At 35.8% G+C, this 17,470-nt stretch overlaps 1 protein-coding gene across 2 annotated transcripts in view; it reads left to right on the forward strand.

Moving 5' to 3' along the window:
* The window catches only part of vps8 (VPS8 subunit of CORVET complex), a 345,245-nt gene that overhangs the window by 229,814 nt on the left and 97,961 nt on the right, over positions 1-17,470 (forward strand). For both annotated transcript variants that reach the window (XM_088930095.1, XM_088930096.1), the window contains exon 43: positions 4,893-5,064. In XM_088930095.1, coding sequence (XP_088786221.1) covers positions 4,893-5,064 — 172 coding nt within the window. The remainder of the gene's footprint in view (positions 1-4,892; positions 5,065-17,470) is intronic.

Here is a 17,470-nt window from a genome sequence, read left to right on the forward strand (position 1 = left end):
TTATGGTAGCTTTGAGTCTATTACAACAACACAATATTCTATAGCATGAAAGCAAACTACATAAAATCACTGTTGTTTATGCATTAAGGTTTTGTTGACAATATGTTTTGCCTCACCATCCCCACCTGTCCCAGAGTTCACCGGCCATGTCTGATCTGAGCTCCCAATTTAACAAAACAAATATTACAGATTATGAGAATAAAATCATTTTAGATTAGAACAAAAAGGCAATATAGATACTTTATGCAAGTAATACAAAGGCCCAGGGACATGAAAAAATTAAGGTTAGGAGCATTCATGGCTAAAAACACAAAACACTTCTTCACATATGGTTGCAGAAAGATGGAACCAACCCTTGTCATTTGTTGAAACTCATTCATGAGACTGTTTAAGAAATGTCTTGTTGGAATTTTTGGATCAATAAAATATTAACAATCAAGCAAACAAAATAGATTAAATGGCTTCCTCTTGTTTGTAACCATTCTTTTGTTTTGAAGGGAAATTTGTTGTTGTTGAAACTCAAATACAGACACTTAAGAACATTTTTGGAAACTTCAAAAACAATGCAAAATAGTCAGTTATTAACAAATTGAAAGCACATACTGTATAAACTTTTCCCGATGAGAAACATGCAAGTAGATATTTTGTAAATTATAAAATAATACACTACTAATATTTCTAACATGGACAGGATGTTAAAATTTGGGACTTGGGACTAATCTTGTTTCTTTTTTTCCTGATCTTAACTTCCATGCTAAAGGTACAAAGATTTTCAGATGAGACAGACAACCCACATATATAATCTGTTTTGTTGCAGCTTTCTGTTACATAAATTACTGTAGATGTCATAGTCTTTAGTACAGAAACATCAAATGCAGCTTCATTGCTCTCCTGATGAGGCTGAACAAGCTCATCAGGAGAGCAAGCTCTGTCATTGGGTCTGACCTGGACCCCTTGGAGGTAGTGGCTGAGAGGAGAATGGTGTCCAAACTAGAGGTCATCATGGACAACATCTCCCATCCCCTCTGTGATAGACTTGTAGAAATGAAGAGCACGTTCAGCAATAGAATGATTCATCCACGGTGTGACAGGGAGCGCTACAGGAGGTCATTCTTGCCTTCTGCCATAAGACTGTACAACGCATCCACCTTGCGTCTGGGCAGAGGCAACATTGACAGTGACCCGTTTCTGGACTGAACACATCTACACATCTACTGCTACATCTGTTCTTTTTCTTTTCCCGTTTACAACCGGTTTTTTTGTGCAATATATGCCTGGGATCCGTGCAATACATATATTTTTATTTATATCTATATATTTACATCTATATCTATATTCATATGTGTGATACCATTTTTCTGCGTACTGTTCTGTTCTAGTTTGTCCTGGACTGTGAGTAACTCTTTTAGTGCACCCCTCACTGTACTGATTGTATTGTATTATTATTATTATTGTATCATTCGTTACACTGTGGCTGTGTTGTCTGTGTAAAGCTGCTGTTGCACTGCAATTTCCCTCACAGGATCAATAAAGTATCTATCTGTCTATATTTAGTCTGGAGTGTGGGTCTTGTCAGAGTATTAATGGAATCTGACACTGTAATTAAGAATTATTTGATTAAAGGATAGTTTATACATACTGCATCGCGAAATCCTGAGGCATACCAGAATTTACCAAGTATATAGCAAATCAGACTGAAATATCTGAATGTGACAGTTTATTTTATTTGACAAGTAAAATCTGAACCCTAACCCTAATACCTACTCTAGCTCCTTCCAAGGCATAAGACAATATCTTGATTGACAGTGACAAATGTCATTCTAACTGTCATTCTTGGGCGGAGCGATGGCTCTGTGGCTAAGGATCTGTGCCTGTGACTGGAAGGTTGCCGGTTCAAATCCCGCAGCTGGCAGAGGAATCCTACTCCGTTGGGCCCCTGAGCAAGGCCCTCAACCCCAACTGCTCCAGGGGCGCTGTACAATGGCTGACCCTGCGCTCTGACCCCCAGCTTCTCTCCCCGTCTGTATGTCTGTGTCTCATGGAGAGCAAGCTGGGGTATGCGAAAAGATTAATTCGTAATGCGAGAAATTGTATAGGGCTAATAAAGGAACATTATTATTATTATTGTTATTGTTATTATTATTACATTATTATCATTATTATTAACATTATTATTATTATTATTATTATTACATTAAAGTCTCAAAAAGCAAAAATAGGTAGGGACTCTAATATTGATGATAAATTATTCACTGCAATGGCAAAGGCTCCCTCTGCACTGTGAAGAATTATGAAATGTGACTGAAAAGATTCTTAATGTTCATCTGACACTAAATGATGTTTACATTGAGAAGGCACTATACAACCTCACCCAACCTCCATGGGCATCGTTCCAACCTCACTGTGAGAATAGGTAAAAACCAGCTTGAAGAAATAAATATATTATTTGGTATTGTGTTTGGCAGAAGGAGTTTTCGGACAAAGCAGAAAAATATTGCATCTGCAGAGTCTTTGTTGTCCTAGTGCTGTCTATTATTTTGCAAACTTTAATGTAAAATAAAATGTGATTTACTGTATAGCTAACCCCTGTTCAATTTTAGGGTGCAATTACCACTTCAGCTGAAAACAATTCACCATTAAATATTAATAAAATGCTAAAGTAGATAATAACTAGTGTAGAATTTAGTAAGGACTAAGAAACTAATTCAGCATGGCCAGAATAGCAGGCATGAAACACAAGCTTTATACAGAACGTCAAGGCATCAGATCTTGACAATCTGTTATTATAGCAGTTTGTGAGGGCTGACTGGATAGCTTTTTGAATTCTGAAGCATTTTTTATTTGTTTTTAATTTATTTTATGTAGATCTTTCATTTCTACTAGACAGGGGGCAATCTAATTTTACACAATTCCTGAAGAATTACACCAACATGCACTCTAAAAAAAACACTAGATGGACATGCAAAGACTATTTACTGTTTCTATGTATGAAATTAAAGTGAATATTTTAAGATTTTTTTTCTTTTTTTGGTTCTGATTATTTGCACTTTTAATTTGAAGAACACCATTCTGAGACATTACTCTGGTGCTTCATAGATCTTGTTTCCTTTAATAGTAAGGAGATTTATTATGTTTTCTTAATATTTCTAAATATAATATATTTTCCTGTATCCCTGTCCATTTAATTTTAATATCCTATTCTTTGTTATGCACCTTCTTCACCCCTGAGAGGTATAATTAAAATAGTTTTATGTAAATTTAATAAAGCTTTGAATGAAGGATACGATAAACATATTGATTTTTAACCATTGTACTGTACATAGCGTGATTCTGCATGAGGCAGCTCATAGAAGGGACGCACGTTCTAGGCAGGTCCCTGACCACAGATGCATCCCACACGCAAGTCAGAAGTCAGTCTATCCTTTATTTAAATACAGCTGAACAAGTAATAGGTTTATTCCATGCTGAAAAAAAGAAGAGAGAAAACACAACATTTCGGCTGTGGAGCCTTCTTCAGGTGTCCTTTCACACCTGAAGAAGGCTCCACGGCCGAAACGTTGTGTTTTCTCTCTTCTTTTTTTCAGCATGGAATAAACCTATTACTTGTTCCTTTGCAGCCTATGTATGCTGACGCAGCTACCCACCTTGAATACAGCTGTATACATTACCATCTCTATGAACAGCACAGTAAGGGAGGTGGGTATATTCTATTAAAGGCAGCCAAGGTGGTTCACAAAGGTCTTTGTCTTCAGTCTGAGGAATTTAAGTGCAGCCGAGTGGCTCAAGTCTTTAGCCCTGATGCTGGCTTAGTAGTCTATCAGCCTGTCTGATAGCAGATGGTGATATGAAGATCCTGTGTATCTCTTATTCTGGCTTCTTCTCCAATATATCTCTGTGTCTTCCTGATTCGATGCTCAGTGGCTTTATCTGTGCATGAGCAGGATGCAGAGGGTAAGGGTGATCCTTGCTCCAGTCATTGCGGCGACTAGCTTCTTGGGAGCAGCATTTGCGGTCACTAAACTGCGGGTAGAGTAAACCTAAGAGGCCTCGATAAAAGTGACATCTGTCAAGTGCTCAACCCCAAGTGGCATCACAATAGTTATTTGGACAAATACTTTATAAAGTAGTTAACCAAGGTCCACCTGAAGTTAGTGGAATTATATTGTGAGTGGGTCAAGATTGATCAAAATGGTGTGTTTTGGTAACATTTTGAGTTTTGGTTCTTTGGAGACTGTGTACTGTCTATAACCTTCTCAAACTCTTTTGCAGTTCTTTTGTTGCATCAGAGGAGGAAATGAAATCAAAGAAAATGTTGTTTTTTATGTTTGGGTTAAATGGCTGGAAATGGAGGAGTCACTTAGCTCTAAGGGCTGTGAAGAACAGTTCATTCTTGAATCTAGAAAACAATTTTCATTTCTGTTTTGAGGAGCTTTGTAATTACTGATTAAATGTTGAAGTCAGAACCTTTTGTAAATAAAATACCTTGATGCACTTAGACCACATTTGGGTCTAACATATTAGACCAAAAAGACATTCATTGTGTCTTTTAATAAAGAAATATCCTGATGCTTGTGGTGACCAGCAACACCAACTGCCAGAAAAATTCTTAAAATTGTTTAGCAAAGTATAGAAAAGCAACAAAGTGACATTAACCATACAACGTACAAAAATTGCAAGTTATGATATATAATTTTCTAAAAATATACAAATCATTATATGTGGTCTGCTAGTGGCCAGATAGCACCACCGTACAACTATTTTTTAAAACATTATATAACAGACTATAATGTCAGCTATATATTTGTTGAGATTAGACAGGGTGACATGTTTTTTTGCCACTGTCTACGGCACTTCTGTACTTGCTTATTGAGTTCTGTTGCTGTATGTTTCAGCTGCGGGCACCTCTATCACTGCCAGTGTCTGCAGAGTAAGGAGTGTGGGCTGGCAATGGAGAGACCAGGTGGATGGAGCTGTTATAAATGTACCTCCAATAATCAGGGTGGGCGCGGTGGAGAAAGAAGTGCCACAGATGTGCACCAAGGACGGAGCACCTCTCTCGCACAGGTCAGTACTTTAGGCAACACACTAACTACAGAGTTCACTGCTACAGGGAACAAATAGATTGTAAAAACAACAATGACAATTGTTATATGTTCTCTAACCTGTCAGTGGTCTGGTAATCTCATTTGTAAACAGAGCTGTGAGCACTCTGAACTGATCAAACCTCTTATACCCCAGTGTTCTTCTTGAAAGGTGAGTTATATAACCAAATATAGGAAACCTTTCAGCTTTGTGTTGCAGTCAATTTAGAAGATTAATCAAATTCACAGATGTATAGCTGTAAATGTAAAAGCCAGAGAGTTAGGGTGTAACTGAACTTGGGTTTATTTCTGAAGATCTGTTTTATGTAGAAAAACAGCTAAGGTAAGCAAATTTCATTTTTAGTTTGATTCTGAGGAATATTGTTTAAACCAAGAAAAGCAACCATGTCAAAACAACACGTCATATGGAAATTTAATTTGTATTCAGAGATTTTGTTTCCATTATCTGTTTTACATTTTAATTTCAAAACACTGAAGAGAGAGCACCAGAAGAGGATTGAAGCCACAAAGCCACAAACACAGTACATAGAGTAAGGCTCTTTGTGCTCCATGGATTTTCACATCAGACTTCAGTGAAAATCTCACATGGAAAGTTCCATTCTTCTCACGGATGATCCTCTTTATTAAAGGAGTTTAAGACACATGGTTCAAAGAAATAGCTGCAGTCCGAACTTAGATTCAAGGAATAAGGAGCTTAAACTTAAGCCATTCATAAAAGTGCTCCTGTGCCAGGGGCAACAGAGAAGCCAGAAACTGTGCATGACTTCAGGCATGTTCTCTGTCCCTGGTCAAACAGGGTCAGAGGTAGGGCTTTATTCGAACCTGACTGTTCAGAGGAAGAAAAACTTTCTAGAGGTGAACCTTCTGAGATCCAGGGTAGAAGGAGAAATCACCACTTCAAGGCAGAGGCTGTGACAGGAGCACAGCCCTGGGAACATAAGAAAGAAAAAAAACACAAAGAAAAGATAAAAAATGTTTTAGATAAAAATAACTTAACAGAAGAGGTAGCAGCTCAGTGGGGCTATCCTACATACAGATGCAGCCCTTTAAAATGAGCCAGGTACGCTGCGTTAAAACGCGGACGTGGTGCAAAATACCGGAACATACCACAACATACCACATGTTTTTTTAAATAGGATAATAGTATCCTGAAGTACTTTGTACAACCGCCAGGTGGAGCTAATAAAGCTTAACGTCTCATGTACAGCAATTGAGCTGTCGCTAGAAAACGCCCGATTTCGAGTCTCGGTCACTGCTGAGGGACAATCTTTTTCCAGTGAAGAATTTAAGTTGCTTACTGTTTAGACTTTTAATAATTTTAAACTGTGTATTACAGCATGTTAAACATTAAAAAGTCAGTATGTTTTATAAAAGCAAGATTGCTCAGTTGGGCAAAAGTACACAACCTTCCATCTTCTTAATAAATAATTTAATTATGCATAAATATTTTAGGCATCAAAGTCTTTAACTTGGTAACTTACAGTGGGTTCTGGTTTTAACGTGCTTGTTCTAACATTATAAAGCTTATATTCTGTACTTCAAACAAAGTTATAACGTTTTATCCTTTTCTAAGAATACGTAGTAAGAACACTTGCTGTTATTGTAAAAAGATAAATGTTGTAGTGATTAAACATCTAAATCACTCGATAGCTATATTTATATAGAATCATGTACCTAAGCAGCTAAAGTATCACAAGTGGATGTTTTGGAAACATTTTGACATTTGTTTCTTTTTTTAAAAAAAACTTGTCCCTTGTAGTGGTAATGAGCACTGTAATATACTGAGCTGCACCCAGGCTGTTCAAAGCACAATCAGAGCATTACTTTCAGTTTGTTTCTCATATAGCCAAATACATAGTCCACTATTACAGCTTATTGTGAACATGATGTGTCTCTTTCAGGTTTACATCCGAATTGAGAAAATGTATATTTTGTCTTAATCCAAATGTCAACAGCCAGTAATCAACCAACAATTTAACTTTTAATTAAATTAAACATTGATTTAAAAAGTTTAAACTGCTCCATGTAGTACACCGCCTGGAATTGAACCCAGTCAGTCAGCGTCATTCAACAGGGAACCAGCTAAATGAATTATTATATGTGATGGTTTTGTGTTTAAGGATTTCTTCACAGAAATCTTTAAATTAAATGAGGGAGGGAGGAAGGGTTAATTTTGACAATTGCCAGTAATCAGAGAACAGCTTATCAGCACAATGGGCAAGCGATTTTTTTTATTTTTAAAAACTAAATAAAAAATAAGATACAATGACATGTTCCTGCCTAAAACATTGCATGACTTTAAAAGCTGTAAAAAACTGGTTTAGATAGTTAAAAAAATACTTTTTATGCGCGAAAAACAGGTGTTTTTTCTTCCTCGTGATCTACTTAGAATCTTTGTGTACGCTGTAAGATTTTTACTTTTTAATTAAATGTTTAAAATACTTGAATTTCATAAAAGTTGTACTGATTTAATACCTCTTGATAGTAATATTAATATGGAGTCATGTAACTAAGCAGCTAAAATATCACAAGGGGACATTTTGGAAACATTTGACGTTACTTTTTAAAAACATATATATTATTGTCCTTATAGTGGTAATAGGCAATGGACTATCATGTAGTGCGCTGCACCCAGGCAGTTCAAAGCCCAATCAGAGAATTACTTTGTTTCTTACATAGCCGAATATATAAAAATAGACCACTATTATAGCTTGTTGTTGACTATGGTGAGTGTGTGTATCTGAATGAATTGTTATAAGTAATGGATTTGTGATTTAGGATTTCTTCATGGAATTCTTTGAGTTAAAGGAGGGAAAAGGGTTATATTTACAGGTGGGGGTGAGATATTTTGATTTTCACTACAATACTATAATGAGTCCCTAAGGCATATCGTTCAAATTTTGGAATTATAAAAAATAAACCTTTGTTGAGTTTGCACGAGAGACAAAAGGTACCTTTTGAGAAGTCGTGTACTTCTTCCATAGTAGCAGATTTTGACAAACAGCTAATTTTTCTTGAAGAATAAAAGATCTGTCTGTACTTTAGCTTTTTTTAATTGAGCAGAAAGTCACCTTGCTCTTACAGGCGGCTGTGTTAAGTAGAGTTTGTATTAACACACCACACCCTTTTGAATGAGTTTTAATCAACATTGTCAGTGAAAAAAATTACCGCAGGAACTTTTCCTTCCCCTCGGTGCGAGGTGATAATGCAGAAAACGTGTTTTTTTTATTTTACTGGAAGTGTGAACATTGAGTGAGCTTTGAGGCACACAGTGAGATTAACACAGTGAGATTAGTGAGATGGATAATTTTAGTAAATACTGTATGTTGACAAATATCTGAATTTTTGCTTTCACGAGGCAAGATAAAATTGTATCCAGCTGTGAATCAGCTATGTGACCTTGCCCCCTTCTTTTGGGAAAGAGTCTAAGTGGGCAGCGTTACTCACAGTTTAGTGCCCTTAGAGTGTTAGTTTTAATACACTGTACAGTATAACAGTATAAAGCAAGTATGTTTTTTTAATGTTTATAATCGCTATTCTTGCAAGTACATGTTGTATTCAGTTTGCTTCTGCATGTTAGCTGGTGGGCAAATGTTCGAGGTGAAAATTCTTCCACAAGGAGCGTACCTTTAAAGCAGAGAAGATGGCACCAAACGTTTTTAGCTCTGTATGTCGCTCAAGCCATTTCTCTTTGATACTTTAGTCATAGAGGTGGGAAGATGCCTCCCCCTCCCCCTTCCCTCTTCCTGCCTGACCTGTTCCCATTTTTAACCATTCTGTGTCCGAATCACAGTGGGTGAGAGATAGTAGGGAGAGAAAGAAAAACCCTGCTTTAATTTTAAATTATATTCTACCTTCATTTTTTATTTTATCAGTTTGTATTTTACGTATTTTTTGATAGTCAGATTTTATGTATGTTTGAACACAGTCTTGCAAATTAATGCTTTTACAAGATGTGGAAGAAGTGCAACAATTTATCACAGTGTGAATTTTAATACTAATTATTGATTACTGATGCACCTGACACCTGACTTTATTTAGATATATATATAAAATATTGAAATATTGAAATATTTCTAAAATTTGTTTTTAAAAAATTAAAATATATAATCTTTCCATTAGAAAGTACAATAAGTCCCTCCTTTATTTGATGGTTTTAAATATAAAACTAACTGGTGAGAAAGCTATGTTTAAAGCTAACTAAAATATTTCAAGTTAAAAAAAGTGATTTGCATTCCATTATTAAGTTTTAATAAAAACGCTCAGTGCCATAAACACTGCAAGCTACAGAACGGTCTCCTTACAGTGTCACCTCTTCTCTGACTGAACTCAGTGGGCATTGCGCTGTTTTCTCAGCCACCTGCTAATTTGTTTCACACCACAGGAAAACAGGAAAATGGTTGTACTGTATCTGTACGAAGTGTGTGTTGCGTTTACAAAATGTTTAAAATATGTTTAAAATGTTTAATTAAAAAGTTAAAAAAAACTTACAGCGTATACAAAGATTCTAAGCTGGTCACAAGGAAGAAAATTCACCCATTTTTCGTGGATTTTGTGTTTTTAACTAAACCTGTTTTTAAAAAACATGTTTACAAAGAAAGCAGATTACAGTAATACTACCAGCTATATAAATGCATATATTTAGATCCTTAAACTAATATCGTTATTAATTTCTTTAGATAAGCGATTCCATATTATATTCCCTATTTAGCGAATTCTAAAAAGTATGAGGTTTTAAACTGTGATAACCAATGCAAGTAGTCATAGAAAAGGTTAAAACATGGAATACAGAGGTCTGGGGCACCCTGTCTCAAAAATAGACGTTTAATAAATTGAAGGTTGTGAAAACAGTGACAAATCACCACAAACATAATATAGTTTTAAAATACAAGCAGTTTGAAATTATTAGTTGTTATTAATAAATCGCTTAACTTTGAACATGTTGTGATATTTAGAAATATCACCAAATTCAATATAGTGTCAATAATATTTAATATTTTCGTTTTTCAAATAAATGTTTATTTGTTAAAAGAAAACTCATGCCGAGAAATGGGTTTGAAACCTCAACCTCCAGCATGCGAGTCACACACCAAAGCCATTACACCAACACACCGTTTGACAGCTTAAGCTATAACTGAACAGGGCAGGCAAAATGTTTCCAAGTAATTGTGGGTGAATGAGTTAAATTGATGCAGATGTTTACAAAGAAAGTGTACTACGGTAATAATTTGAGTTATATGAATATAGTTATATTGTTATTAATTCTTTAGATTAACTACTACGATTCTAACGTGATTCCATATGATATTCCCTATTAATCAAATTCTAAAAAGTATGCAATTTTTTACTATGATAATGAGCACAAGTATTCATAGAAAGGGTAAAAACATTATAACTTTTTATAAAGTATATAATCTTAATATAGTCGGAAGGAGCACATAAAAACTTTTCCAAAATAACCACAGCATGTAACCGAATGAAAGACTTTGATGCTTAAAATATTTATGAAGAAAGCAGAATACTGGTATGTATTGTTTAATTAAACTACCAATACCATCCATATACAGCTTACATAATATGTTTATATTCCTAAATTAATATCATTTATGACCTTCAGACACGTTATGCTCCTATTCTTTTAATGCCCAGCTACCAATATGTCCTTGAAGTTGTAAAATTCCATATTCAGTAATATTCAATATTAAGCGGATGTAAACATGCACAGTAAAGAGATTAAATGAAGAAATCGTTTCACTAACAACAAATGCATCACGAGTGCCACCTGTAGTCATTTTGGCAAGTCAATCACGTACTGTGGTATTTCGCGTTAAACTGCAGATAATGTCGTACAGTAGGGGGTTTTACCAAGCATTTTGAATGGCTGCATCTGTATGACATTACAGGAGCTGGCTCCAAGATCAAAAGGGGTGAGTCCTCTTTTTTTTCCCCAGACAAACCATGTGAGGAGTAGCTCTAAGAGAGGAATCGGAGAACAATGACTGGAGGAAAAGTTTCAGAAGAGAAGATGTTTTGAACATCAGTACTCTGTGTAGAGACCGGGGGAGGTAAAAGAGCTGTAGATAACCAGATAAAAGATGAGAGAGGAGCTGACAGAAAGAGGAATCAAGTGAGCTTGATACTCTGTTAGTCCCACATCCTCCTCAAGGAGTGGAGAGAGACACACATTTTTGATCCTGAAGAACACTGTTTCATGGCTAGGGACAGCTATAAAAAGCGTGCAGCTAACTACAAAGCCTGTTGTAATGCAGAGGAAGTATAAAACTGCAATGAGAGAAAGAGAAAGATTGTAACAGGAGGACCCATAAGGAAAAGAGTGAAGTGGAAATCCTGATGAACAAACAAGCAGCAAGTGGCTAGATGACAAATCCCAGCCATAACAGAAAAGAGCTATTACCTCGTGGTGAAAGGAATAATCAATGGTTACAGGCCAAAAAAGAGAGACAGTCAGTCGTGATGCACAGCGTTGATAGAAACCTAGAACCGTATATATTAGACATCTGGATTGGAGTGACATGGCAGTAACTGAGTGGAATTAATTAGTTATTAATAATAATAATAAAAATTGCTTACACTTATAAAGCGCTTTTCTGGACACTCCTCTCAAAGCGTTTTACAGGTAAAGGGGACTTCCCTCCACCACCACCACCTGGATGATGTGACGGCAGCCATAGTGCGCCAGAATGCTCACCACCAGCAGCTATCAGTGGGGAGGAGAGCAGAGTAATGAAGCCAATTCATAGATGGGGATTATTAGGAGGCCATGATTGGTAAGGGCCAATGGGAAATTTGGCCAGGACACCAGGGTTACACCCCTACTCTTTTCAAGAGCCACCCTGGGATTTTTAATGACCACTAAGAGTCAGGCCCTTGGTTTTATGTCTCATTCAAAGGACGGCGCCTGTTTACAGTATAGTGTCCCCCTCACTATAGTGGGGCATTAGGACCCACATGGACCGCAGGGTGAGCGTCCCCTGCTGGCCCCACTAACACCTCTTCCAACCTTAGTTTTTCCCAGGAGGTCTCCCATCCAGGTACTGACCAGGCTCACACCTGCTTAGCGTCAGTGGGTTGCCACTTGTGAGTTGCAGGGTGATATGGCTGCTGGCTTAAGAGTTGCAGTCTAGTTCCTGGAAAAATAGTGGTGCCTAACGGACATTTGGCTTTTGTGCCAGTGTGTTCCTAGTTATTTATTTGAAGTTGTTAAGGATGAATGTTTTCTAAAGCACTTAATAGAGTCTTTAAACATCTTGTATCATAAGGACCTGTTAAAAATGTTTTTAAAGTACAACACCTAAAATTTGATAAAATTTAGATTAAAACATAGTGTAGCTATTTTAATTGCTGAGGGTTTGCCTGATTCATGAATTGAATGGTTATGAATTGAATGAGGTTAGCTGAGAGGTTTTTATCCTTTCAGAGGGAAAACTAACATTTGTAAGAAGGTTTAATGATTTACTATTTGTTATATTCCCTTGACAAGAAGAAATGTATATGCCAGAGTACTGTATATCAGTGACATATAGCAACACAATCATAAGGCAGTCTGTAAGAACATTGTATTTACATATTTCCAAGATGAGCTTTACTTACTGTTTCAGAGTGGTGCTGATGAAGAATGAAAGAAACTAGCTGGTGGAAAGGACTAACTACTTAGCTGTCTTGTTTTTTCCACAAGAAGCCACTTGAGTCCCTTTTACTTTTTTGTAAATTCAGAACATACCCACCTTTTTTTAAAGCTCACTTTCTGTAGTTATTTCTGTATTTATTTAAATGTCACTGTGGTACTATCCCTTAAGACATTTAGACTGCATTGTGTATTTCTTTTCTGGATCAATTCACTCACTTCATTTTCTACATTATGCTGTTTCACTTAATGAAGCATTATCAGACTGCTTTGCATCTGTAAGCCTTAAGCTTCCCAGTTTAGTCTGACTCATAGAAACGCATTACCATTCTTGAGATTCAGAGTTCACGTGACCTTGTTACCTGTACTTTATAAGAGACTGCTGAAGAAACTGTTGTGTTCCCCCCTGTGTATGAAACCTGCTGTATTTTAGGAGCTAGAGAAGCAGAGGAACATGGAAGATTCTTTATATAATGTGTATTATTTTATCAAGGTTTAACATGATAAACATCATTAAAACACAAAAACAAACAACATCCTGTGGAAAAAGAACATGTTACAGTATGCAGATCATTTGCTCATTTTCAAAAAAATAATTTTGGTGGAGTTTAAAACATTAGATTCTTAATTCTACCTCTCTTAGAAGAACTTTTATTTGTTTACATGCACCTGGATATGCACAAACCCACCCAACCAACTCTGGCAGGCAAACAAATCAATAATATTTAAAAACTGTGCATGTACAGTAAGGTCATTATTGACAAGAGACAACAACTATCCATTGTATTTTGCAGTGACAAGTAGATAAGATAAGATCACTTTATTGGCCATATACGATTTCTTATATTAGGAATTTGTCTCTTTTGCATACCCCACCTTGCTCTCCAAGAGCAAGAGCAAGAGCAAGAGCAAGAGACACACAGACAGGGAGAGAAGCTTTGGGTCAGAGCACAGGGTCAGCCAATTATACGTCACCCCTGGAGCAGTTTGGGTTAAGGGCCTTGCTCAGGGGCTCAACGGAGTAGGATTCCTCTGCCAGCTGCGGGATACGAACTGGCAGCCTTCCAGCCACAGGTGCAGATCCTTAGCCACAGAGCCACTACTACACCCACCGCCCTACTATTTTAAGTAGTAAAATTAATGTGCTAAAGTTCCTGACTAAATGACAGCATCTACCAAGACAAATGAGTTTAGTGACAGTTACTGCTGGATAATCATCAAAGTATTTGTTTAGTGAAAGATAAGATACTCTTTATTTTCACCAAACCAAAAAAGGTTAAACTAGAAAAGCATATCAAAGACTGATTGGGTAGGGTTCTTGGCCATATTGCATATGCAAAGATTTGGACATAAATATTGTGTAATGAGGATTAAATTCTTAAAAGTATCTCTACTATGAATAGTGACTCATCTCATAGTCTATTGTATGGTGACATCAGCAATGCTATTACACATTTATATAACTGGATGGACAATGTACAGTGGCGAATAGGCATCTGGACTCATAAAAGGAAGGTTTTATATTACTCTGAGCAAGGTACAGTAGTTTATCTAGATTGCTCTAGTCCTCCCAGCTGTTCACCATTAACCTTCAGAATAATATGCAATAATAATGAAGGACAGCATCTGAATCATTTCAGTACTGCCACTTTCATACATTTCCGTGATGATGATGATACACAATTCAGTGGTAATGCATCTCTAATTTAAAACATTAATCAATATCATTTTTTGTGCTATGAAACTAATTGCATCTGAAGATTTAGGACTAGCTAATTAAGAATAGTACTGTATATATTTTGACAGTATTGTAGATCTAAGAAATTGTCATTAATTTATTTTAGGTGACTGTGAATGTAGTTGTGTTGCATTATTTTAGCTGATATTAGCAGTGCTGTGAGCCTAGAGGTTTAAAGCAACATTACACTGTAAATTGCAAGTAGGTCCTTTTGTGAGCTTGAATTTGTACAAGACACCAGTATAAAACATTAAATGTTGAATTACAAATAATGTATACACATTTTAAGTGAATATTTTTAATTAAAATATTATTGCTCAAATGTCACACTTTTACATGTACTGTGAAAAATCAAAATACAAAATATGTTAATTATATCACCCCCTTTGCTATTTCAGGCCTAAATTAATTGAGGTCACACAATTAGTTGAATGGTTACAGTAATACTGATTCACATGATTTCAGAAGAAATACACCTGTCTCAGTAAGGTCCTTCAGTCAGGTTCTCCTACAGAGGATCTGAATAAGAATACCAAGAAACTTTCAAAACACCTCAGAATGCCACTGTGACACCAATGGTGAGTTTCAGATGTCAGAAATATTCATGAGTCAACAATTATCTGGTAACTCCATAAAGCTGGTCTAAAGGCCTACAAAAGCTTAATATCAAATCCTGCATAGAGTTTACAACAAAGCACTTAAGTGAAACTGCAAAAATGTGGCAAAAGGTTTTGTGGTCAGGCAAGATAAAATTGGAACTTTCTGGACTAAATGCAAAGTGTAACATCTGGGACAAAACTAACACATCACAATACCCATTCAGCACCATTACTACTGTCAAGCAAGGTGGTGTCAGGGGCTTCTCATTAGCAGGGACTAGAAAGCTTGTCACGATTGAGGAAAAAATGTATAAAACAAAGTATAGGCAACTCTTAGATGAATACCTGCTCGAGTCTGCAGAAAAATTCAACTGTTAGTAAGACAATAACCCAGACTGCAAGGTCAGAGCTACACTGGAGTGGCTTTATAAGACAGTGTTTTTGTTGCACAGTCAAAGTCTTGAGTTGAATTCAATAAATAATCTTAAAACAAACTGCTGTCCATCAACAATTCTAAACCAACATAGAGTTTGTGAAGAGGGAGGGGGGAAAATTGCACAATCCAGGTCTGCACAGTTGATAGAGTTATCTAGTAAGACTCATAGCAGTTATTGCAGCCAAAGTCTTTCCAGCAAGTATTGACTTGAAAGTACTGGCTGAATACTTACACAATTAACATGTTTTAGTTTTTGATTTTTCATTGTTTTTGCTACCATTAAAATTATTTGACCCACAAAGGTTTTTTGTCTGAGCATTCAAGCATTGATTTAAAATATTAAATTTAAAAATTCACCAGCCATAATGGAAAAAAATGATTATCCTGGTATATATATACAGTATATTTTAAATGTATACTAATCACAGCCATATGTATTTTTTTAAAAAAAAAACTTTCTTAAATTAACTGACTTAAAGTAACATCTGTTTTGACAGGGTGCATGGAGTGTAGGGAGAATTTCTGGTCAGTACTGATTATTACATAAAGGACATAATATTTCACTGGTTACAACTGTATGTGTTGGGGACAAGCATTAACTTGGTTAAACAAGTCAATTAATGGATCAGCAACAAATGTGCTCCAAGTCTTTAGAACATCATACTTTGCAGTTGGTTTCTATTTGTTTGACAAGGCAAATAAAAAGCAACCAAAATGTATAGAATCAGATCTGTAATGAGGGTGGGTTGAATTTTTGAATGCTTTAATCCAAAACCAAGATCAAAATTAAAAGAAATATCTCTTCAATACCTTGTTCCTATATTATAAAATGATTTTGGTGTGAAAGTGCATTCTACATACATAGAAATAGATACATTTTAAATTATTAAATGTGGATGTATGTTTTTTTACAATAAAACCATTGGGATTTAGGTTTTCATCTTAATACAGGAAAGAAATCAACATTAATAGCTGTACTACAGTATGTTTAATGCTCTGTTTATTTTATCCACAAGGACTCGTATCAATCCTTATAATGCGTATGACAAATCAGATCCACTGTTAGATTTTTTTGTTAACAACAGAGAGGTAATGATGCTGCCAATTACTGAAGCAGTATATCCTCTTGTCAGTGGGACTGTGAAATTATGGTAATGCGAGGTAGTTGGATATTTTAGGTAAAAGCGTGGCTTGTCTAAAGCTGTGGATAAGTACTGTATAAGGTATTAAGTGAAGCAAATGTCGGTGAAAAGGATAAGGAGTTTATGTTTACTGATTACTTTTGTTCAGCTACGGTAGATATTGCAAGGAAGCAATACAATATCTAAGAAAATACTTAAATATAATGGGAAGACTGTAGAATTAATAGAAATTACATTTAATTTGTACAATGCATTAGTTACACCTTACATGGCCTGTGGTGATCAGTTTTGTCAGTTTTGTCACCACAATGCAAAAAAGATGTTTCTGTCCAAAGGAGTGCAATCAAGTCCTGGGTTAAAGGTGTTAAATTTTGCACATAGACAAAGAAAACTATTTTTATAGCCTGGAACAAATAAAATATGAGTGCTATTCAAAAGCCTAAAGGAGCATTCAAGGCAGAAAATGGACTTATAAGAATGTGGAAATCTAGAACCAACTCCTTTGTCCTGTGATTGAAGGTGACTCTGTTGAAGGTTTAGACCATTAACCTACAGATGCAGTCATCTAGAATACATGAGGTGTCAGGCATTCATTTGTCACCTCTACATAAACACATCTTTTTTTGTTATGGATAAACTTGCAAAACTTTATCTTTAAGCATTCCGATGTAAATGTTACATTTAGGGAGTTTTTTATATTATGTTATAATCTACAAGATGTTATGAGGACAAAGAACTCCTTCTATACATCTATGGATGCTCTTCTTAGTCAACAGTTGCACTTTCTGCTGCTGGTCAGGAATTGTTG

Source organism: Atractosteus spatula, chromosome 13, assembly GCF_055471065.1.
Source record: "Atractosteus spatula isolate fAtrSpa1 chromosome 13, fAtrSpa1.hap1, whole genome shotgun sequence".
In the NCBI taxonomy this organism is placed as follows: Eukaryota; Metazoa; Chordata; class Actinopteri; order Semionotiformes; family Lepisosteidae; genus Atractosteus; species Atractosteus spatula.